At 40.9% G+C, this 21,911-nt stretch overlaps 2 protein-coding genes across 3 annotated transcripts in view; both read left to right on the top strand.

Annotated features, from left to right (window-relative positions):
• The window catches only part of LOC144180903 (dynein axonemal heavy chain 10-like), a 29,474-nt gene extending 18,945 nt beyond the window's left edge, over nucleotides 1-10,529 (top strand). Inside the window, exons 52-78 of the mRNA XM_077709056.1 lie at nucleotides 3,151-3,227; nucleotides 3,299-3,379; nucleotides 3,677-3,874; nucleotides 3,956-4,117; nucleotides 4,220-4,394; nucleotides 4,507-4,688; nucleotides 4,754-4,890; nucleotides 4,966-5,183; nucleotides 5,259-5,480; nucleotides 5,582-5,729; nucleotides 5,839-6,112; nucleotides 6,196-6,425; nucleotides 6,504-6,777; nucleotides 6,854-6,958; nucleotides 7,049-7,203; nucleotides 7,527-7,681; nucleotides 7,792-7,972; nucleotides 8,122-8,322; nucleotides 8,451-8,660; nucleotides 8,737-8,832; nucleotides 8,906-9,077; nucleotides 9,144-9,275; nucleotides 9,356-9,567; nucleotides 9,650-9,817; nucleotides 9,887-10,067; nucleotides 10,155-10,300; nucleotides 10,383-10,529. Coding sequence (XP_077565182.1) covers nucleotides 3,151-3,227; nucleotides 3,299-3,379; nucleotides 3,677-3,874; nucleotides 3,956-4,117; nucleotides 4,220-4,394; nucleotides 4,507-4,688; nucleotides 4,754-4,890; nucleotides 4,966-5,183; nucleotides 5,259-5,480; nucleotides 5,582-5,729; nucleotides 5,839-6,112; nucleotides 6,196-6,425; nucleotides 6,504-6,777; nucleotides 6,854-6,958; nucleotides 7,049-7,203; nucleotides 7,527-7,681; nucleotides 7,792-7,972; nucleotides 8,122-8,322; nucleotides 8,451-8,660; nucleotides 8,737-8,832; nucleotides 8,906-9,077; nucleotides 9,144-9,275; nucleotides 9,356-9,567; nucleotides 9,650-9,817; nucleotides 9,887-10,067; nucleotides 10,155-10,300; nucleotides 10,383-10,529 — 4,639 coding nt within the window. The remainder of the gene's footprint in view (nucleotides 1-3,150; nucleotides 3,228-3,298; nucleotides 3,380-3,676; nucleotides 3,875-3,955; nucleotides 4,118-4,219; nucleotides 4,395-4,506; nucleotides 4,689-4,753; nucleotides 4,891-4,965; nucleotides 5,184-5,258; nucleotides 5,481-5,581; nucleotides 5,730-5,838; nucleotides 6,113-6,195; nucleotides 6,426-6,503; nucleotides 6,778-6,853; nucleotides 6,959-7,048; nucleotides 7,204-7,526; nucleotides 7,682-7,791; nucleotides 7,973-8,121; nucleotides 8,323-8,450; nucleotides 8,661-8,736; nucleotides 8,833-8,905; nucleotides 9,078-9,143; nucleotides 9,276-9,355; nucleotides 9,568-9,649; nucleotides 9,818-9,886; nucleotides 10,068-10,154; nucleotides 10,301-10,382) is intronic.
• Nucleotides 10,530-10,929: 400 nt separating this feature from the next.
• Nucleotides 10,930-21,568, top strand: LOC144215596 (tRNA (32-2'-O)-methyltransferase regulator THADA-like). Of its 2 annotated transcripts, XM_077744642.1 has the most exons (32): nucleotides 10,930-11,132; nucleotides 11,215-11,386; nucleotides 11,465-11,551; nucleotides 11,645-11,672; nucleotides 11,806-11,954; nucleotides 12,036-12,158; nucleotides 12,522-12,642; nucleotides 12,796-12,941; nucleotides 13,058-13,139; nucleotides 13,215-13,354; nucleotides 13,601-13,798; nucleotides 13,865-14,579; nucleotides 14,754-14,906; nucleotides 15,002-15,111; nucleotides 15,193-15,353; nucleotides 15,614-15,750; nucleotides 15,832-15,984; nucleotides 16,061-16,209; nucleotides 16,286-16,423; nucleotides 16,485-16,589; nucleotides 16,713-16,913; nucleotides 17,008-17,158; nucleotides 17,252-17,498; nucleotides 17,722-17,958; nucleotides 18,046-18,250; nucleotides 18,590-18,778; nucleotides 18,934-19,166; nucleotides 19,247-19,405; nucleotides 19,481-19,744; nucleotides 19,816-20,018; nucleotides 20,107-20,237; nucleotides 21,494-21,568. In XM_077744642.1, the coding sequence occupies exons 1-32, from the start codon at nucleotides 10,987-10,989 to the stop codon at nucleotides 21,512-21,514; spliced, it is 5,454 nt and encodes a 1,817-aa protein (XP_077600768.1). In that variant the 5' UTR covers nucleotides 10,930-10,986; the 3' UTR covers nucleotides 21,515-21,568. The 2 variants fall into 2 exon arrangements, with proteins under 2 accessions (XP_077600768.1, XP_077600767.1); XM_077744641.1 differs by lacking the exon at nucleotides 21,494-21,568 and having other exon boundaries at nucleotides 20,107-20,577.
• Nucleotides 21,569-21,911: the final 343 nt, after the last annotated feature.

The following is a 21,911-nucleotide window of genomic DNA, read 5'->3' as shown; positions in this document are numbered from 1 at the left end:
ACCTCATATGATGTTTACTTAAGACACGAGTCATTTCCCATAGCCTGTTACCAAAACAAAAATCTACAACAATTAAATGAGACAAATCAACCTTTTGTTAGACAATTCCTAATTACAAACTTTAATGTTTTAAAAACCTTATCGTCACCAATATACCATAATATTGTAAATTTTGTCATCCTGGCCTTTTTTTTTTTTTTTTAAACAGCCAACCTCCTGGATTAAAGTATTTTGAACAATCAAAAAATTCTGAAATAGTATTAATATTATTTTATCCTCCAAAAGCTAGTTTCCTTTAACTAAGAGCCCTTTGAAATCCACAATTGCTCAAAAATGACTATTTTGGTCTATTTCCCAAATCCAAAGCTTTTTACCAAATCAACCTTTTACTGAACAGATTTTCTATCTTCTTAATACATTTCATTTTAAAACCCAAAATATCAATTCGAAAGCATTCGCATAACCTTGCATTTCTTGCAGCCCATGTATTGTTCTTATTCTGAAAAGTCCAAACAGAAAACGCAATTAGCCGTTAACTATGACCTCCACTCTTGCTGCGAAAACAGCATTGTTATCTTATGTTTACAAACCAGCTTTTTCCCTGTGCCCAAATACAACGCTTTTTAGAGAAGACAACCATTAAAACGTCAAATTAACCCCTCTTCCGATATTCAACTACATAACAATATTTTTCCAAGACCCCATATATCCAGAATATGTATGCTGCAAGCACAACAATATGGCAAAAACCCATTTTCTGCCCTCAAGTTTGCTTCAGCACCCCCAAGGCCAATTATTATTATTATAATGTCTTCACGGAAGGGATCACAAAATTTTAGTCGTTTACACGGTCCGAACGCTCCCGAAAGCCCAACACAGTTAAATCGTCTGCCCCGCGGCCCACATGTTTCACTCCCATCTAATCAGCAGCCGCTGCACCAGAAACGCTTCCCCCGCAGTTGACACATTTTTTGGCAAGTCTAGAGCATAATAAAAACACAGGTGACATTCCCTGCTAAAATTTAAATGATCATTTTGTATATATTCTTTTGTCTTTTTAAACACCATCTTCCCGTTAGCGGACGGGATCAAAAACCAAGCTGCAATAAGCCATCACATTGCTGTAAATTGACAGTACATATAGGTTATATTAACAAAGCACCACCAGCACTTGGAAATAACCATTCTAATTGTTGTTATACAAGCCCAAGCATCACAAAAAAACCCAATTTAATTGTAATCACAAAACGTCATACCTGGATTAACCAAATCAAATACCAGTGTCCCCATTAATTTTCTAGCTCCCTTTATTTTTGTTAAACTTCCTCCGCGCCCGTCACCTATCTCGGTAAATATTTTCCCCGTCAGCCGAGGAGGCCCCGCTATTTTTTCCTTACCAAACAGTACTTTCCCGCCGCCACGGTCTTAAATATATCCCCGTTATCCGAGGGAGCCCCCACTATTTTCCCAAAATAGTATTTTTTAACTTCTCCCCGGCCTTATTTCGCCATTAGTGTCTGTGGAACAAGCTGTTACACTTTTATCCACTCACATATTATTTATATATATATATTACCTCCATTAGTGTCTGTGGAACAAGCTGTTACACTTTTATCCACTCACATATTATTTATATATGTATATTACCTCTATGCATTAGTGCATATATTATCCTGCATTTTATGCATTTTAAGCTGGCCAGCAAACCCATATTTATTTATCCATAAATTTAGCTGTGTAATATTTTTAAAGCGCTTTGTCTTTCCAATTTTTTCCAATCCTTACACGTTAGACGTATTTTTTTTTTTTTTCGTCATCCAAACCCGCCTAACAACACGTGTTTCCCATATTTTACTTTTTTGTAGTGAGTTCGTGTGCCTCACAGAGTTAACTTTATTATATCTATTTTTATTATTATCACTCCTTCGACTGTATTTCCTAGGCTTATCTTAATTTTACTGCAGAAACCACACAAACAACATACAACGTATATTCGTGCCTACCCTTTAGACACAGGACACTCCCCGGCCCCAATATTGTACCTCTAGTACAATATATTCGTGCCTACCCCTGAGACACAGGACACTTTCCAGCAAAGTGCCCCACCGTACCTGCCATTGACTAGTATAAACACAGGGTTTTATCGCCGTCACCCAGGACGCGAAACCAGCCCAACCAATGGGCCTCACATACAATGTCCCTTTAACGCATTTGTAAACACCTTCACAACATGCAGACATTAATGTGGACTTACCCGAGATCCATCAGATGTCTCCCTCCAGCAGGAAAAGTCTTCAACCGCCGAGAATCCAGGCGCCCCCGTCGAAAAACTCCGGCCCACCAAGGGTTTTGAAGACGCCGTGCGCACGGTCACTTACCAGATGTCGAACAGCAGCGCCTGGGTTCTCGCTCCGGTATATTGACCTCCATGGCTCGAAGGACCAAAATGTCAGGTTCATTAATAATTACCTTCGTCCGTAATTATCAATAACTGCAGGAAGACATCTTATTCAATTATTGACATTTAATTAAATAGAAATGGATACAAACAGATAAAAAGCTTCCGGAAGGGAGAGTTACAGCAAGCGTCACCGTACGACTTCCGAACGTCTCCTCGAATAGACATTTTCGTCCTATTCTTATGGTCACAAGTTACAGAGTTGTTGATCATTCCATCACGTATGAGTAAAAACAACATCTGGGACTACAATAACAATCAAGGTATTTTACTAATAACAAAAACAGGGACTAGACCTAACAACATTTAGATTAGAGTAATTATACAACCTCCTTGACCTAAGAATCATATAATATAATCATAATCATATAATCGTTACATACAGAAAAACCCGAAGTGTACGGTTACATAACGATAACAATATTCTTGTTATTGTCCGAATAGCCCTGTCCTCGTCACCAAGGGCCCACCAAATCTCAAGGACCCAGATTGGGTGGATTGTTTGTATAACCATCCTGGAACAGGCTGTCTAGGTTAAAGATGACTTGGTGTGACCTCAAGACTTTTGAAAAACAGAAAGAGAATGATTTAACAAAGTAATGAATTAATACAAAGAAAAGAAAGAGATTGATTTAATAAAGAAATGAATTAATATAACTATTATAATAATAAAACAGAATAAACCCAACAAGTGCCAGCAACCTTCACATTGTTTTAACCATGTCTCCTTTGGGAGATACCCTAAGGACACGCTGCAAAAACTTTCCAGGTAAACTTGAAAACAAAGGGAGTTAACAGCAAAAATGATGAGATATTTAAGGATGTTTGCTTGTTTTGTAGGATTGATAAACAACACTGTGATAGACTGGTTCTTGCCATGGCCTCCACAGGCATTGCGTGGTGTCGCAGAGTTCTTCCTAGGTTTGTAGTTCACATTTACCTTATTTGCAGCAATAATTGGTTGTGAAGTCTTTTCTTCAAGTGCATTATAATTCTAATGTAGAACAGCCATTTTATTTTTATTCAATTGGGCCTGACTGAAAAATCTGTGCTGTATTTACATTAGTCATTTAAAAAGAGAAGCAAAGACTTTATTTTTAATGGTACAGTTTTTGAAAAATATTTGGAAATGCATTAAATGTCCACTAGTAATGTAGCCTTAACAAGTATATGATTTGAGTAATAGTGCTTCTTTGACATTGTACTTTGTCTGTCCAGGTGAAAGTGAAATGATTTCAAAGGAACACGTTCAAGCTGTCATTAATCATGTCTGCATGGTACATACATCAGTTTGCGACTACAGCATACTGTTCCAACAAAAACTTCGACGTTTTAATTATGTCACTCCAAAAAACTACTTGGATTTCATTCATACCTACTCAAGTCTTCTACAGGAAAAGGACCAGAGTATTCTGGGTACGAGAAAACAAAATACTGGGGGTCAGGGGGTCCATTTCATAGTCGGAAAGTGACAACAAATTTCTTTATGGATTCTAGCACAGTGCAAACACCTCGAAGGGGGGTTGGATCGACTAAAGCAAGCCACTGTACAACTGAATGAGCTTAACAACAAACTGGCAGAGCAAAACGAAGCCCTCTCTGAAAAGTCTGCAGCCTGCGAGAAAATGCTGATGGACATTGTCTCAAGCACCACTGTGGGTCAGTGAAAACATGCAACTCATCATTGTCAGAAAAAAAACATAGGCCAACGAAGCCATATTATTTATTTTCACCTGCATTTTCATTTGCACCTTTGTCTAGCTGAGGAGAAAAAGTCATTGTCAGAAGACAAAGCCAAAGAGATTGAAGAGCAAAACAAAGTCATTGCTATCGAAAAGGCAGAAGTAGAAAATTCCCTGGCTGAGGCTCTGCCAGCAGTAGAAGCAGCTCGGATTGCCCTACGAAACCTCGGAAAAAATCATTTCACTGAGCTCAGGTAATTTCCCTGTTTGTTTTAACCTGCAGAATTTTTTCCCAGTCGAAAAAAAAGATATTCATTCCAAAATACAATTAAATACCATAACTGGTTCTGCTGCTGTTTCATTCAGAATCTTTACAAAGCCACCTATGCCTGTGGTAGTTGTGTTTGAATGTATCCTGGTGCTGTGTAAGAAAAAAGAAATTGACTGGGGTGGCGCTAAAAAGATGTTGGCAGATCCTGCCTTCCCTCGTTCACTGTTGGAGATAGACTGTGATGCCATAACCCCAAACCAGATCAAGACTGTAAAAGGTAGGTTGATTTCATGATTATTTGCTCCCTGCTTCAGAGATTCTTTTGCTCGTTCTGGTTCTTAGGCTTCTTGAAGAACCTTTCGACCAGCCTTGAAGAAATGCAACATATCAGCAAAGCTGCTTTGGAATTGTTTAGATTTGTGGAGGCTGTCGTTGGTTACTGTGAAGTTGCCAGTGATATAACACCCAAAAAGGATAAAGTAATGTGAACAGAATGTTTATGATGTGTTTTCTGTGAAGGGATTCAGATCAGTATATGTGGTTCGTGTTTGCAGGTGTCATTCCTCGAAAGGAATTTGTTTCAAAGTAAAAGTGAACTGGACATCATTCAAAGTGAACTCAGTAATGTCCAGACCGAATTGAAGAGTCTTGGAGACAAATATCAAACTGCTATTGGGGAGAAACAGAAACTACAAGAGGAGGCTGAGCTTTTGGAAAGACGACTTATAGCTACTGGCAAACTTATCTCAGGCTTGAGCTCTGAGAATGTGAGGTGAGACAGCAACAGATGCTCAACAGCAATTCATGTGATATGCATAATTGTTTCCATTGTGGTTTCTGGATTTAGGTGGACACACGATTTAGAGGAGTTAAAACAGAGGCGTGTCTGCCTTTTGGGAGACTGTCTCCTCTCTGCTGCTTTCCTGAGCTACCAAGGAGCATTCAGCTGGGACTTCAGGAATGAGATGGTGTACCAGACTTGGCTTGAAGATGTAAAGGAGAGAGGTATTCCATTGAGTCAGCCTTTTAAAGTGGACAACTTATTAACAGATGAGGTGGAAATCAGCAGGTGAAATGGCACAAAATGGAAAGATTGGAAATTGGTTGTTGTCTTCATTTTGACAGACAAAAGATTGACCTGAAGGACAATTTTGTTGCTTTTGGTTGCAGATGGGTGTCAGATGGCTTACCCCCGGATGACCTCTCAGTTCAGAATGGAATCCTCACAATAAGAGGCAGCCGTTTCCCATTGTGTATTGACCCTCAACAGCAAGCGCTCAACTGGATTAAGAAGAAAGAGGCACAAAACAACCTCAAGGTAATAAAAGACCATTATTGTTATGTCTAATGCCAGTTGCTCTTCTAAAATTTTATAATGGCTTTCTATGTATAATCTTTATTTCAGTTGAACCTTCTTTTCTGTTCAGATCTCATCCTTCAATGATCCAGATTTTTTGAAACACCTAGAGATGGCAATCAAAGATGGGTGCCCATTCCTTTTCCAAAATGTGGATGAGTACCTTGACCCTGTAATTGAGAATGTCCTGGAGAAGAACTTGAAAGGAGTACAGGGCAGGCAGGTTGTCATGCTGGGTGACAAAGAGGTGGATCCTAACTTCAGACTTTACCTTAACACTACACTGGGAAACCCCAAATTTTCTCCCTCTGTTTTCGGAAAAGCGATGGTTATCAATTGTACTGGTAAGGTCATTTGGTTTGACGAGCAGCATTTTCAAGTCATACTACTACTACTACTTTTTAAAAATGGTTTGCTTTCCATGTAGTAACCCTTCAAGGTCTGGAGGATCAGTTGCTCAATGTTATAATGGGATTTGAAAAGAAGGAGCTGGAAGAGCAGCGCAAATTTTTGATCCAAGACACGAGTGACAATAAGAAGCTTCTGAAAAGTCTCGGTGAAACTCTACTGAAGGAGCTGGCCATGTCCACGGGAAGCATTTTGGATGACACAGAACTGTTCTACACATTGGAGGAAACCAAGTCTAAATCCAGCGAGGTCAGTTTGCCAAACCCCTTAATATAAGTCAATTGAACTTGATCGTCATGTCTGACGGAAGCATTTTGTGGCCATCAGGTATCTGAGAATCTCAAGTTGGCTGTGAAAACATCAGTGGAAATCGATGTGCTCCGAAATGGTTACCGACCTGCTGCCAAGCGCGGTGCCATTTTATTCTTTGCGTTGACTGAAATGGCTTTGGTTAACAGCATGTACCAGTATTCTCTCACCTCTTTTCTGGAAGTTTTTGACTTTTCACTCTGCAATTCACCACCAAATTCTGGTCTGCCAAAAAGACTGAACAACATCATCGACGGTCTTACGTATAACATTTATAATTATGTCTGTAGAGGTATGGGCCGACTATTTGGCAGTAGTTATTTTATTCATATCATCAATAAGTACACAAAGTATATGTTTATTTTCAGGTCTTTTTGAGAAACACAAGCTTCTCTTCTCATTCAACATGACTGTAAAGATTGAGCAGGCAGAAGGTCGTGTACCCCAGGAGGAACTAGATTTTTTTATTAAAGGTGATAAGGCGTTAAAAAAATAACTGTTGTGGTGCTGATCATCAAAGTGAAAATCAATAATCACAGAAGTTTGTCCTTATCTTTGCAAAGGTAATCTGTCCATGGAAAAGTGTAACCGCAAAAACACTTGCAACTGGCTTCCTGATCATAGCTGGGAAGACATAGTGAAAATGTCCGAGCTTTTTCCTGCGCAATTTGAGGCACTGCCTGATGATGTCAGCAGAAATTCATCGGAGTGGAAATCAGTAGGTTACTTAAAGCAATTCTCACAAATGAATCCCATGTTTTGAGAACTTTCTTAATAACAAAATATGAAACAGCACTGAAATACCTCTAAAAATGGTTAAATCAGGATTTTATATGAGCTTATTGGTGACATGAGGAGTTCCACAATTACCATAATATAAGATATTCACCATCTTATTTTTTCAAAATTATTGATGTATTTGATCCAGGTCAAAATGGCCCTTCTAACTAGAACCTTGTCATGTTGCTACTACTTTGATTGATTAATATCAGTGGCTGCCGTTTACCTAAATGACCAAACTGTCCTTCTATTTTTCCACAGTGGTATGACCTTGATACACCAGAAAATTCTCTACTGCCAATGAAATATGATGAGAAGCTGACAGCCTTTCAGAAGTTGCTCCTGCTTCGCTGTTTCCGTGTTGACAGAGTCTACAGAGCCATCATCAATTTTGTCACTATCACAATGGGGGAAAGGTCTTTTTTTTCCAAATAGCTAACACTAGAAGAAAAAGAAAATCCTCTGTTAATTTTTTCCCCTTTAACTTGGATTTGTGGTCATATAATTGTCATGTCTTTGTTCACAGATATGTTCAACCTCCCGTGATCAGTTTTGATGTTATCTATGAGCAAAGCACCCCATTCTCTCCCATTGTCTTCATCATGCGCCCCGGCTCTGATCCTGCGGCTGATATCATGAAACTGGCTGAAAAAACTGGCTTTGGGGGCGAGTTTAAGTTCCTTGCTATGGGTCAAGGACAGAAGAAGGTATGTTGGATTTACCTTCTAGATTCTAGCAAGACCCACTCACATGGTTTATTCTCAAAAATGACTAATTTAAGTACTTGCACCTTCTCTGATGCCTTGCAACTCCAAACAAGTGGGAAAAAAACCCTTAAAAGTATTTTCTTTCAAAGGTTGCATTGCACCTTCTTGAAATGGCAGCATCTCGTGGTCAGTGGTTGATGCTTCAGAACTGCCACTTGCTGGTAAAATGGTTAAAAGATTTGGAGAAGTGCATGGAGAGGATCACCAAACCTCACCCCAACTTTCGCCTTTGGTTGACAACAAATCCTATTGATGACTTTCCCATAGGCATTCTTCAAAAGTCTCTTAAGGTAAAATAACTGAATCTCTTCCCTTTCAATTATTTGAGAAATAAACTATCATTCCCTGCTTAGTACTAACTAGTCCTAGTTCAAACTTCCAGCAAAGTTGTTTGCCAATATATGATGATGTGCTGCAGGTTGTCACTGAGGCTCCTGATGGCATTAAACTTAACATGAGAGCTACCTACTCCAAAATCTCCCATGAGACTATGACTGGATGCCCACACTCTGCGTTCCGCAGCTTGGTCTATGTGTTGTCTTTTTTCCATGCCGTTGTGCAAGAGAGGCGCAAATATGGTAAGATTGGCTGGAATGTCCCTTATGACTTCAGCGAGTCAGACTTCTTGGTAAGTGGCATTAAAAACAATTTGGACCTTTCTGAACTCATTGGAGTTATCTCATTATTAAAATGCTGATTGACAGGTGTGTTTGGATATCTTGAACACCTACCTGACCAAAGCCCATGAACAAAATGACAGCAACATTCCGTGGGGAAGTATCAAGTACCTTATCGGCGAAGTAAAGAAAAGCATCTTACATTTTTAATTTTTTTAATGTAAATTCTGCTTTAATATATGCACACATTTCACAGGTGATGTACGGTGGACGAGTCATTGATAGTTTTGATCGGAGGATCCTCAATGTCTACATGGATGAGTACTTTGGAGACTTCCTCTTTTATGACTTTAGCCAGTTTCACTTTTTCAAAAACGATGCCGTAAGCTACAAGATTCCTCCAAATGGACCAAAGGCAGTATATACAGGTCAGCTTTTATCTACAAAACCCTATTTTATAAGACCTCAGCACATTTACTGGTTACTGGTTACAGATGAGATTGAGTCGCTGCCATTGGCAAACACCCCAGAAGTGATGGGCCTTCATTCCAATGCAGAGATAGGATACTACACACAAGCAGCTAGAGACATATGGCTGCATTTGATAGACTTGCAACCCAAAATGGGTATGGTATTTCCTTCTTTTTCCCTCATATGTCTTATCAAAGGCTCCTTGCTATTGCACGACCACTTCTGTCTTCTCCAGGTGAGTCTGATGGAAGCATCAGCAGGGATGAATACGTCACTCAGGTGGCGCAGGATATTCAGAACAGGTTGCCTGCAATATTTGACCTAGATGTCATCTGTAAAAAAATTGGTGCTGAGATATCCCCAACGTCAGTGGTGCTCCTTCAAGAACTGAAGCGCTTCAACAAACTCGTGGTCCGCATGAAACTGTCTCTGGCTGAGCTGCAGAAGGTGAGAACCAATCAGACATTTTTTTCTGTTTTATTTTGTTTCCCCAAAACTTACTTTAGGTTTGATTGGTTGGTGTGTGTAGGCCTTAGCTGGTGAAGTGGGAATGAGCAGTGAGTTGGATGAAGTTGCCCAGTCCCTTTTTAATGGTCAGATCCCTGCTATCTGGAAGATGTTGGCACCTGACACACTCAAGTCCTTGGGTAACTGGATGATTCATTTCAGGAGGCGATTTGAGCAGTATAAATCATGGGTAAGGCAGGATTAATGTAATGTCTCCCACATTGTTTCACTGCATTATTTACTTTTTTCTGCTTCCAAGGTGGATTCAGCAGAGCCAAAGGTCATGTGGTTATCGGGACTCCACATCCCAGAATCGTACCTTACTGCCCAAGTTCAAGCCACTTGCAGAAAAAATGGTTGGCCTCTAGACCTTTCAACATTTTACACTGAAGTGTCCCACTACCGTCAAGAGGAAGAAGTCTCTGACCGACCTGCACAGGGTAATGGTCTGAAATACTTTAAATTGACAATCAGCAAATAGACAGTTACATTGGAGCCTAAATGAGTTCACATTGCATTTCTTTTAGGCTTTTATGTGTCTGGTTTGTACCTGGAAGGAGCAGATTGGGATATGGCTAAGGGTTGCCTCGTGAAGAGCAAAGCAAAGGTTCTTGAGGTTCAGCTGCCTATTATTAGAGTCATTCCCATTGAGGCCCAACACCTCAGGTTACAGGTATAGAAAACCATTTTTTTACAGTATCTATTTGAAACTTTTTATACTACCTGTTTGTGCTCATGTTCATTTTCCTCCATAGAATACACTGCGGACACCAGTGTACACTACGTCCTTACGGAGGAATGCAATGGGCGTAGGTTTGGTTTTTGAGGCTGATCTGTACATCACAGAACACGTCTCGCATTGGGTGCTCCAGGGTGTCTCTTTATCCCTCAATACTGACTAAAAACATTATTTCTCAATATGGTAATGGGTGTGCTGCAGGCTCTCCTACATAAACAAAAATGGCATTTAGAGTAGTCATATCTAAGGATAATTCAGAATCCTCAAATTATTTATAAGACCTCTTTACACAAGTCCCACACAGACAAAAGGTACATGGATTTAATGTGTAATAAAAAAAAGTTCTGCTTTTAAATACAATTCCCAGTCTTAATTGTGATTCAACTTTAAACAGTACAAATAAAAAAAACATGTATTGTTTATTTGGAAATCTGTTGCTTTGTATGCATACATGAACCGCAGCAAAAAACATTTATACTATATACAATTATACATTGAAAATGGTTTAGTATTTTGTCCGCTAGACGGCAGTAACCCTCTTTCAAGCCAGAATGACAGTGATCAGGCAATAGTAGATGTAGTTAGAGGTAAACCACTGTTTTGGATCGCACATGTAGGCTATGAGTGTGACAGTAGAAGCAGAAATGTCTTCGTTTGATGAAATCCTGACAAGTCTGAAAAACTGTGTCATTAACGAGGACCAACCGTATGCAAATGAGATCCAAAAGATCGGGAGCTTTTTTGATAAACTTTCGGAGTGCTCCAGGTTTGTATTGCAATTGCATTCGTTGTCATCTTGGAGGTGGCATGCACATACCTTTACTTTAATATTTCTTGCATATAAATAGGAGTGACGTTAAAAGGAGCAAGGAACGCAGTTTGGAAGATGCTGTCCATTTGCTGAAGACGTTGACGCTTCAGGATCTGGAGAAAGATCACTTTCAGCTTCTCGTCAGACTTGTGATCACATTGCAGCTGCAGATGGCCCACATCTCCACAGCCTGCAGAAAAGTGGATAAGGTTGGTTCTTGGCATGTACTGTCGTTTTTTTTTTTTTTTTTCTGTTCCAAGTTTTTTTTCACAAATGCATCTTCACAGATGTTGCAGCACTTGGCGATGGTGGACTATCAGCTGGTTTTTGCAAAGACCCACCTCTGTTTGAGCTCTATAGTTCATTCAGAGCAGGTACATCAAAACCCTCTTATAGTTCAAAAGGGAGATGAGGAGGATTTAAAGGAACTGCACTCAAGTAATGTTTAATGTTTTATTTTATTCCAGATGTTTACTCAGGAAGATCTCCAGAGAGGTTTGTTTTTTATCCCTGTCTCGTCTTTTTGGAGGTTGGAAACAAATTTATATATGTATTTGTGTGTATGTTTGTGCATGCATACTGTATCTCTATTCTACCATATTCATATTTCTTTTTATTACTTCTTTAGCTTGTATGCTCCTGGAGGATAGCACTATAGGTCGTGATGTGTGGCAGGAGCTCTGTCTTTCTTTTCTGAAAAAAATAGCCAAGTTCTTCCCTTTTATCCTGCAAGAAGAGTCCCTGCGAGATGGACAGTTGTGTTATCTTGCTGTAAAGGTTAGTGCACTTTATGAAATGTGAAGGATTATTGTTGTCTATTACATCTGGTCATTTTGTCTCCAATATGTTATTTTGCAGGTTTGTCTTCAGGTATTTCAGCTATTGTCAAAAGTGGTGGCTTCTGCAGTGTGGAATGAGAACCAGTGGAGCTCCACCATGCAAATGATCTTGGAAGCTCTCACAGAAGTTATTTTTGGACAGGTTTGTCTTTTAATTTAAAAAGTACTATATTAGAGGGAGACCTTGGTTCAAATCCAGGTTGGTCCATTTGTATGGAGTTTGCATGTTCTCCCTGGGCCTGTGTGGGTTTTCCCTGGGTACTCCGCTTTCCTCCCATAGTCCAAAGACATGCACGGTAGGCTGATTGAACACTCAAAATTTTCTCTTTGTGTCTCCCGCCTCTGGCCCGAAGTCAGCTGGGATAGGCTCCAGCACCCCCTGCAACCTTAGTTCAGAAGATGAGATGAGAGATGAGATATTATTCTCGCTAGATGATGCCACTAAAAATAAACTCTCCAGTGGGTGTAAAATGTCGGTTCCATCTTTGGCATTTGTGTCTTTTAGAGCACCAACAGAGATACTCGTCTTTTGGCGGGGACCGCTGTAGCCATGCTCATCAATACGGCCCCCGATAGCAGTGCAGGTGCAGCCGCTGCCTGGAATCTTTTGCAAAGCTCTCATTCAGGTACTGCTGGACAAAAAGTACTACTTGGCCTTGCAGTGTAATCATACAAATTTTCTACAAAGTCTATTTTTAGGATGAATCTCAACTTGAAATTCTGTACGTGCATGGTACTGCTCCCAGGCTCCTGTTAAGTTGCTTTGTTTTGTTTGCCAGAGTCGTGCTTGTTGCTGGTGGGTGCCCTCCATGTGCAGCGTTGGCCCGCAACGGTATGCGAACTCGGTTGGCTTTCAATGATCAGAGGCCTGCTCACATGCTGTCGTCCTTGCGTATTGCTCAGTTCACGTGAGGAGAGTGCAGAGGTAAACATTTGTATTAGTGTAATTTGACAGATATCTGGCAAGATGTCAATTGGCAATGTTATGTAAATATCAGTTCACATTGTTTAACAAACCACTCAATCATACTGTTTTTACAGGGCAGCTTGCTGTTTGATGTGATCTTTCCTATGCTCTATGATTTTTGTGAGAAGTTGAATTGTCACTACCTTGCTTTTGAGGGTGAGTCAAATCGAGATATTTTTTTAGGCACTTGCATGCCAAAGTCACCTGTTCAAATATGACACGTGGTCGCAGTGTTGACACTATGGCTGAAGAAGGTCACAGAGTGTGTGTCTGATATCTGGAAGATGACGGGTGGCCGTCTTCTATCTGAGAGTAGCAGCACCCTTCAGCAACAGCTCATTTCTATTATATGGACCAGCGCTGAAAGCCCAGTGAGTCAACTGCTTTTAAGAATGCAGCTTCTAAATATTAATTTTAATTATATTGTCAAGTTTAACCAAAATCATTCATCAGGATGTTGTATTTATTAGACAATAATTATTTCAATGTGTCTCTTTACTGGGTACTACAAACAATCCATGAAATGGAATGACTGCATCAATGCTCAGTATTGACTCTAATTTAATTAAAGGCTCTGGGCAATTTCGTTAATTGAGTCTGGCTGGATGCTCTTTTAGGTGGATGGTGTGTCCGACTGCGCTCGCATCAACTTTTGCTTGTTGTTGGACCTGTATGACATGGACTGTAAACAATTTGGTGATACCAAAAAGTCCCTCCATTTGATTCTGCTGCAACAAATCATTCAACTACCATGGGAATCCAAAGCCAAATATCATCGACTTTGTGCTCTACTCCCGTATTTGGGAACAGACACGGTAAGCAAGAACGCCGTCATGCCGAAAATTTTGCACGGTTTGATGTACACCCCTTTTATTAAGCAGGTGCTGAATCAGTATGCTGACCTCCAAAATCATCTCCTAAAGTGCATGTCAAAGGATCACCTGGCTCCATTTGGTTCAGAACTTTACAAAAATCTGATCCAGCAGCAGAGAAAAGAGCTTTGTAGTGACTCACTAACGTCGCTTTCAGAGTCTGAGCTCGGGAATAGATGGGCAGAAAGGTGGCTTCCTGTCCTTATTGAGGCACTGACCTCCCATGTCGTTTATCTTCAACGTAACAGCTCAACACACTTACTTCCCTGCACCTTCCAAGTTTTCCCCTCTGCTGTGGAGCCGTTGTTGGCCTCCCTTGACCCGTTCTCACCAGGCCACCTCTGCGCCTGGGCATTCATAATGAGTAGCTACCGGGCTGTGATGGGCGGCTCTCCCTGGGCTCTCCAGGGCAGCTCCACCATGAAAATTCTTCACTTAGCCTTGGGCTCGGCGGATGATAGAGTCCGGCTTGCCTCTGTAAACCTGCTTTGTTGCAGTCCCAAGAGCAAAGACACACCAACACCGGAAGAATTGGCAATAATGAGGTCCTTCATTCCTCAGAACTTAAACTCAGAGTCTTCACTTTTTCGACAACATTTTCAAACAGCTGTGAGAAAGTTTTTGGTTCGAATCAGAGATGGCTGCTTGGCGGCTATCAAACAAAAGGAGAAAGTGAACGCTAGCCAAATGGAAAGTGCACAGAAATTGCTGGCCGTGGGTGTAGGTAAGATTTTGATCCTATACAGGTTGACTAATATATAATATAATATAGCATTTTGATGCAGCTCTTGCAATAGACATGATTGATTGGTTGTATGTGCCTACTTAAATGTTCTATGTACACTTTTTTTGAATGTCTACATTGTATAATAATTTTTCCAATGTATTTTTGTCTTAGGTTTTGTGGACTGGTTGAGCCAAATGGTATTCTGCAATCTAACTCCAGATCACAGTTACCAGAGGAAGAAGACTGTCTTATTGTTGCTATCTGCGCTGTTAGAGACCTGTACAGACACATGGAGCCCCGACAAAAGGAAGGGACAACCACCTGGTCAGTTGGGGGCACATTTTGTACGTAAAAATTGGTTCAAAATGTTTTGTTAAACAGTTAACAATTCCATCTCAATGTCAATTTGTTTTCTCTAGTGAACATGGGATCTCTTGTCAATTATGCCAGGATGAGGGGTCAGTGGAACTTCTTCTCCAAAGAAAAAATGCTGGTTCTCATCTGCTGTTTAGAAGATTCAACAAATGAGGTGAGCTGCCCAAGCCTGATTTTGTATTGTGTTGCTTAACTTATGGGTAAAAAAAAACAAACAAATGCTTGTTTTTTTCAGATTCGTGAACTTTCAGCAGGACTGTTGGTGAGATTTTTCCCTCCCATGCTGCCAGTCGATGTTGCAGAGGCTCTATTCATTCGCACCAAGCAGCTTCTGTGCTGTCCTCGGGTCCAGCAGGCACAGATGGCAGCCCTAATGATGAAGGTTCTCCATCACAAGTAAGTCAAACCGCTGATTGCATTATTTTGTTATTTTATCTAGTATAATGAAAAATTCATCTTGAATTCAACTTTTTAGTCGCTACTTATATGAAAAATATACTTCTTACATTTGAATTTTGACACTCCTAATCTTATCAAATGATCTGTGTTTCTTACTGTGGTTGTAGTTTGCAGTGATATAGATAAAGTACTTTCGACTTGTTTGGAATGTAGTTATCAGCTGTTTGTTTATAGAGTGCATTTCTTCCTGATCACAGAGCAAATAGTGACATCAGTGTCAGTGGCGCTAAAAAGGCTTCCAATTTTACCGGTTTCCTTGTGAAGGAGCTTGAAGATCACTACCTTACAGCCAAGACCGATGTGATGCTGGCTGCCAGAGCCAAGCCAATGCACGGTAAGTCGTGATATAATAGTCGATAAACACTGTTCATTAGATCTTTTCTTAATGTTGTGTGTGTCATGACTTTGTCTTCAGGTGTTCTTAGTGCCTTACAGAATTGTTTGTTAGAAGACACATGCAACGTCATTGAGTCACTTGGACCTTCTCTGACCATTGATTTACTGAATCTTCTGAAGAACATCTCGCTTCTCCTGCTTGGTGTTTTGCATGGACAGCATACTGAAAGAGGTAATTTACATTAAACAACCTGGTTTGGTTAAATTAAACTGTACGTAACTTCTATGTTCATATATTGCTCACTTAGATGCGCCCCCTTCTTTCTGTGATATGGGGAATGCCATCAACTCTCTGATTGAGAACTCATCTGGAGGAAATCTAGAAGATGGAAGAGAGTGTGTTTTGTTGTCTGAAGAGCATTGCCTTGTTCTCACTTGCTGCTGGGTGTCACTCAAGGTACCAACTCAACTTTTCACTAATTTAGCATTTTAATACTTATTCCCACTCTTGTGTATTATATTGTTCTTATCAGGAAACCGGGATCCTTTTAGGGTCTCTTGTGGAGCGAATTTTCGCTGAATCCAAACCCGACATGTGCTTCCTAACAAAACAACATCTAGAAATGGCAGCAGATATTTTTCAAAATATTCTTTTGAAATGCCGTCACTGGGTAGGTGCTTCATTTCAAAATACTGAATGGAAATTCAGTACAAAGTGTATTTTTCCACCAGGGCGCAGTAGAGGGATGTGGTATGGGCTTCATCAGGTTCTGTTCAGCTCTGCTCAGCACCCAAGATCCCGACCTTAGGAACATTCCATTTCACATGCTCCAGCAGGTACATTTCTTTAACATTGTTGTGTGTGGGCTGGCTGAAATAAATGTATTGGAAAAGATGCACGCTGAAACAAAGGACGTCTTATTCTCTACCTGTTTCAAATTTTATTTGTTATGACCTCAGGCTCTACACGTTTTGAGGTCTCCTAGTTGTACTTCAGTAACACGGCGGGCTGCAGGATTGCCTATGCTCATCCTGTGTGTCATGACTGCCGAGGAGGCCAGTAAAGCACGGCCGCTCTTAGCACATAGCATGAATATTTTACTGGACACGGCTAAAAGTCCCCTTGCTGAGAATTGGGACCAGACCCGGGACCTCCCACAGGTATAGGAAAAGGTTTTCTGACTTCAATACAAACCAGTTGTACTAATGGCATCATGTTTTGAGATGTGGCTGACACCCCAATTGTTCATCCCAGGTGTGTGCAGTTCACACTCTGCAAGCTCTAGTGCGTGGATCTGGACTTGGTGTCGCCATCCTTCAGTTTGCACCCACTGTCACCATTTTGGCTCTCACTCTGCTCAGTTCTCCCTGCTGGGCCATGCGGAATGCAGCCCTGCAGCTTTACAGTAGGATCTAAACACATTCTAAAGATTACGGCACTCCTCTTTACCTGGATGATGTGAGAGTGTATTTTTTCTCTCGCAAACTTTTTGATTTAGGTTCTCTTTGCTCACGGATGCTCGGTCAGCGGCCTAGCAGTGAGGCTGGGACTAAACATGCAATGTCCCCCAAAGCTTTCTTCCACCACTACTCCAAGCTCCAACCCTTCCTTCTTAGGGAGCTTCGAGAGGCGGCATGTGACCTCCAGTGTCCACCTGAAGAAGCTAGGCTACGCCTTCACCCCTCACTTTACCCTATTCTGACTCTTTTATCGCAACTGCAGCCTGGTGTCCAGGACTCGACAGAGTAAGGTCATATTCAAAGATTCAGGGGGAAAATATATATATATCCACCTTTCCAATAAATATATACTCATTTTTGATTAACATTAAGCGATTGATCTCAGATAGGAAATTGAATAAGGTTACATTAGTCTTTACTCATTAGTTTTGTTTGAAATGATTAGCTAATTCATCTTACACTTTTTGACAGGCTACTTACGCTTTAATCTCTCATTTTACATCACCAGCACCTTGGCAGACTTCCTGTCTCCTTTACTCCAGCTCTCTGCCAGCCCCATTTACTGTGTGAGAGTGATGGCCTCCAAGGCTTTAGTTGCCATGACTCCCCCTGCAGAGTACATGAACATCCTCATCAAGCTGACGGCCCAGTTGCCCCGCAAACATCAGGGCTGTTGCCACAACCGGCTCCACGGGCAACTGCTGGACATTAATGCCCTCTTGGACAGAGCTCTTGGCAAAGACAGGTGAGACATTAAACTCGGCCACGTTCATTCACCGTTCTGCAACAAGCTTTGACTCACAGGGTCTGCTGATTTTTTTTTATTTTTTAGTGGACCTTCACTCGAGCTCAATGCAGTGGTGTGTGCTGTGGAGGAGTCGGTCTGGCTTGCAACAGATGCTCAACGCTGCCCACTGGTGAGAGCGGCATATGTTGCTGTGGTGGATTCGTTAAGAAGATTCTGTGGCGAGACCTTTCTGTCAAATTTCTATGGCGTTCTTAAATGTGAGCTTCACAGGCCCCAGCAGGGGCTTCAGGTGTGTGATATGCAATAATATTTCATAATTTTAGTTTCATACTAGCATGGTGTGTGTATAGAATACAGAATTATGTACTACACACTACACAAAATATGAAATACATTCATGATATGCTGTTTGTTTATTTGTTTGTAGTTTTATTGTACTAATCAACACCCAATCATTATCTAGAGTCAAGACTGATATGTAACATTGCATCATCAGCTAATGAGGACTGTCAAATGACAAACGTTCTCTACACAGAAAAATTGCTTTGTCATGTTTAGTTCCACAATAACAATCTCTACTTTCAGATAGTGGCATCTTTTTTTTAAACTTCCATTCCATTCATTTCAGGTTGGCCTGTCTTCCTTCCATCGACAAGCTATCCAGTTTGTCTGTAGCAAGCCCAAGTGGGCGTCTGACATTTTAGAAACTTTTAGAGATATGAGCTGTGATCTGAGGTTGGCATTAGTCACGTGGGTGTTGGAGAGCCACGCCTCACTGAACACACACCTGAAAGAATTGATCCAGAATATGCTGCTGGTGAGTTACAGGATGAGTACCTTTAAAACTCTAATTCTTGAAATCATAAATTTCAATAATCTTCCTGCTGGACGAGTTGTTTTTGTCCAATTTGAGCCTATAAATTAAAGCACGTCCAACAAAATGGAGTTTACTTCAGTCCGCTTTATTTGCAGACTAATCTGAGGAAGGCGCTGTTGAGTCCAAATAAGGAGTACCACAGGGCTCACCTTGCAGCCATGGTAGAAGTGATGGCTGGTGGGGAGTCTCATACTGCCCCATTTCCGCTTGAGGAATCTGCTCTTCTAGAATGTTTGGATTTATTATTGAAAGACCTGGAAGATAAAAGAGGCGGGTCAGAGTTCTTGTCTCAGGCTCTTCATGGTGCAAGCCTTCTGCTTCCTCAATGGTTGGTGATCTTTTTTTACACATCATCATTCACTCTCAATTTATGTATAACTCTTACCTTATTATCTTTCAAAACAAAAGTCCTCAGGATTCTGTAGTCCAACGCTGGTGTGGTGTCTTGGAATCTCACCGATCCCCTGATGCTGTTGAAGTTGTGAGAATGGCTTGTGCTGAAGCTCTGTGTGTGGCAGGTCTTCCTTTAATAAGCCAACGTCTTATTCCCCCAACTGTCATCATCAAGTAATGTTAGATGTCAAGGCACTAATTTGCTAATACCTTGACAATTTGTTAAAGCAAGTGTTGGCTCTTGTGCAGGTTGCTGAGCTTAGGCCTGGACTTGCTCCAGGACCAAAGCCAAGAGGTGAGGAGCAAAGCAGCCAGCTTTATATCCATGCTTCACCACGCCAGAGAAAGGCCGCAGAGGAGCGTCTACCTCACGCAGGTCAACCTGGCTGTACCGCTCCTACTGGATTTGTTACTGGTGGAGTGCTGGGACACACCTGAAGCTTTGGAGGTCTTCCTGTATCACGTGCCCAGTGCTGACCTCAAGCCTGTACTGAGAGAGGCCGTGGACAATGGGTGGGTCATGCTGCCCATTCATTTTCAGAATGGACGCGCATCACGGTTCTTAAGCAATACGTCTTTTTCAGATGCGGAAGCCTCTATGAGCAAGACGATGCCAATGTTTTTGCTGAGCCTTCCGTAATGTGTGTTCATATTTTGCCTTATCTGCTGCTCCTGGTTGAAAAGTATGTAGAATCTTCGGTGTTGGCACAGAGCCTGAGAACTTGGGCGATAAAGAATGCAACTCTGTTGCTGGACAACCTCGCACTTTGCAAAGACCTTCAGCTAGGTAGTGCACTTGTATATCTAGAAAGTGTTGCTATTGTCATGTGTTGTATCAGTAAGATGAGCCGTGTGTTCTTATCTTGTCTTTTTAGCTCAGAGGCCGACGCTCCTGACCGATCCCCGGTTTCACAGCACCATTTGTGGCCTACTAACAAGAGCCGCCTTCCTTCTCCGCCTTTCCAAAACCTGTGAACAACAATTTTGTGATCCTTCAGACCTACAGGTGACGTTAAAGGATGTTTTTGATCATCTAAGTCAACTAGGTGTCCACATGAGCTCTGCGCTCATATCTGATGTGATTGGAGACGTTAGACATGGATTCTCAATGATAAGCAAAGATAGCTGAGGAAGTCAAATCTGGCTGTGTGAGGTAGGCCTAAATACATCATTGACATTGCACCCACTGACACTGTCTACCGTGTTTAAAATGAACGGACTTTAAGATGAGGAAAGCAGAGGAAATCAACCCATGTGGATTTAACTTTTTTTCTCAAACTAATGTTCTTGGACACCTCTCAGGTATGTCGTTTAAATAAAATGTAAATTCTGTTTTTTTCCACAAACGTCTTTGTTATTTTTTCCGCTTCAGGCCGGCAACATATCTCTTCATTTTTGAAATATTTTTAATATGGGTCTTCCAAAGTGGAATAATGAATGTTAAACTTCACACCATACTGCTGCACACAAAACACATTTTAATAATCCCTCCTAGTTTTATCAATAGGCTCTAGAAGGCACAAAAAGCCCTTTGTAGTGGCATTGACCCCGTTGCTTTAATTCCTCAGTGCAATGAACTGCACACAATTGCTTTGTTTTAATAGACATGTGCTACTTTTTACTATTTTTTATTTTTTTTAAGTTCATAAAAATGTTAAAATCCACACCAAAACTCGGAAGCTCCATTAGAAGCCTTCTTCTTGCATAAGTGTCCATTTTCCCCAACCACAAAAGCCCAAGATGATGGACTGGCTCAGAGTTGACAGAGTGTGGGTGCCCGCTTGTTGATAACCCACACACTAAAATAGTCTTACATCATCACGTTGCCTTCTGTCTGTTCTTGTGGTGGGTGTAAAAAATAATGACTCAGTTCCGACACATGGGCGGAATGCTTTGTATTTCTTTTTACCACAATTATATTTTTGACTGTGACGTATGGTGATGAATCAGAAAGGCTCTTTGAAAGTGAAACAAAGTGACTCATTACATTTTGGATGCCTTCTTTTCTTTTCATTTTGACCAAAGTTTGTCTCAAACAACAAGAAGGCTTTAACTCTACTCCACAAGTAGACCAGAAAAATGTCAAGGGAAGGTCACTAGTGCTCACCTGTTCGTTGTGTCTTTAATATTCTCAAAGACACGACAACAGCTTACAAGTACTTGATTCATTATTTTATTAGCAAACTGGGTTTTTGCATATATTGTAGTAGGACAACCTGGTGAAAGTAAAATTGTACTAACACAATGCTTTTGTGAATACAGATCTGTGCCCTTTCTGTATAACTGCCTGCTTCCTGTTTAATTAAGACTAACTATGGCAACGCGGAACAAAGCCAAGTAAGTGCTTTTATTCGGTTTGTGTGCACAACTTGAACCACATGTTTACCACTGGAACTGGCAAGACGAGGCGGTCTTTTTCCATTGTGTCATCACTGTATCCTTGCTCTCACTGAGTCCATAAGGAATTACTATTTAATGGCACATGTTTTGGAACTGTCTTATGTAATAATGGGAACTGTTAAGGGATGTCCCCATCACATATTTTGCATGTGGGTCCAAGTCACCTGATTTTAAGGATCTGCCGTTAGGAGGTCCTGATCCCTTAACTGTTCATACTTAGCATATAATTCATGTGTTTTTTAATTTGCCTCATTATGGTACTTATAGCTCGTAACCTATT

The sequence above is a fragment of the Stigmatopora nigra genome, chromosome 22 (assembly GCF_051989575.1).
Source record: "Stigmatopora nigra isolate UIUO_SnigA chromosome 22, RoL_Snig_1.1, whole genome shotgun sequence".
Taxonomy (NCBI): Eukaryota; Metazoa; Chordata; class Actinopteri; order Syngnathiformes; family Syngnathidae; genus Stigmatopora; species Stigmatopora nigra.
Note: the sequence above shows the minus strand (reverse complement) of the source record. Positions and strands in the feature narration are given on the sequence as shown.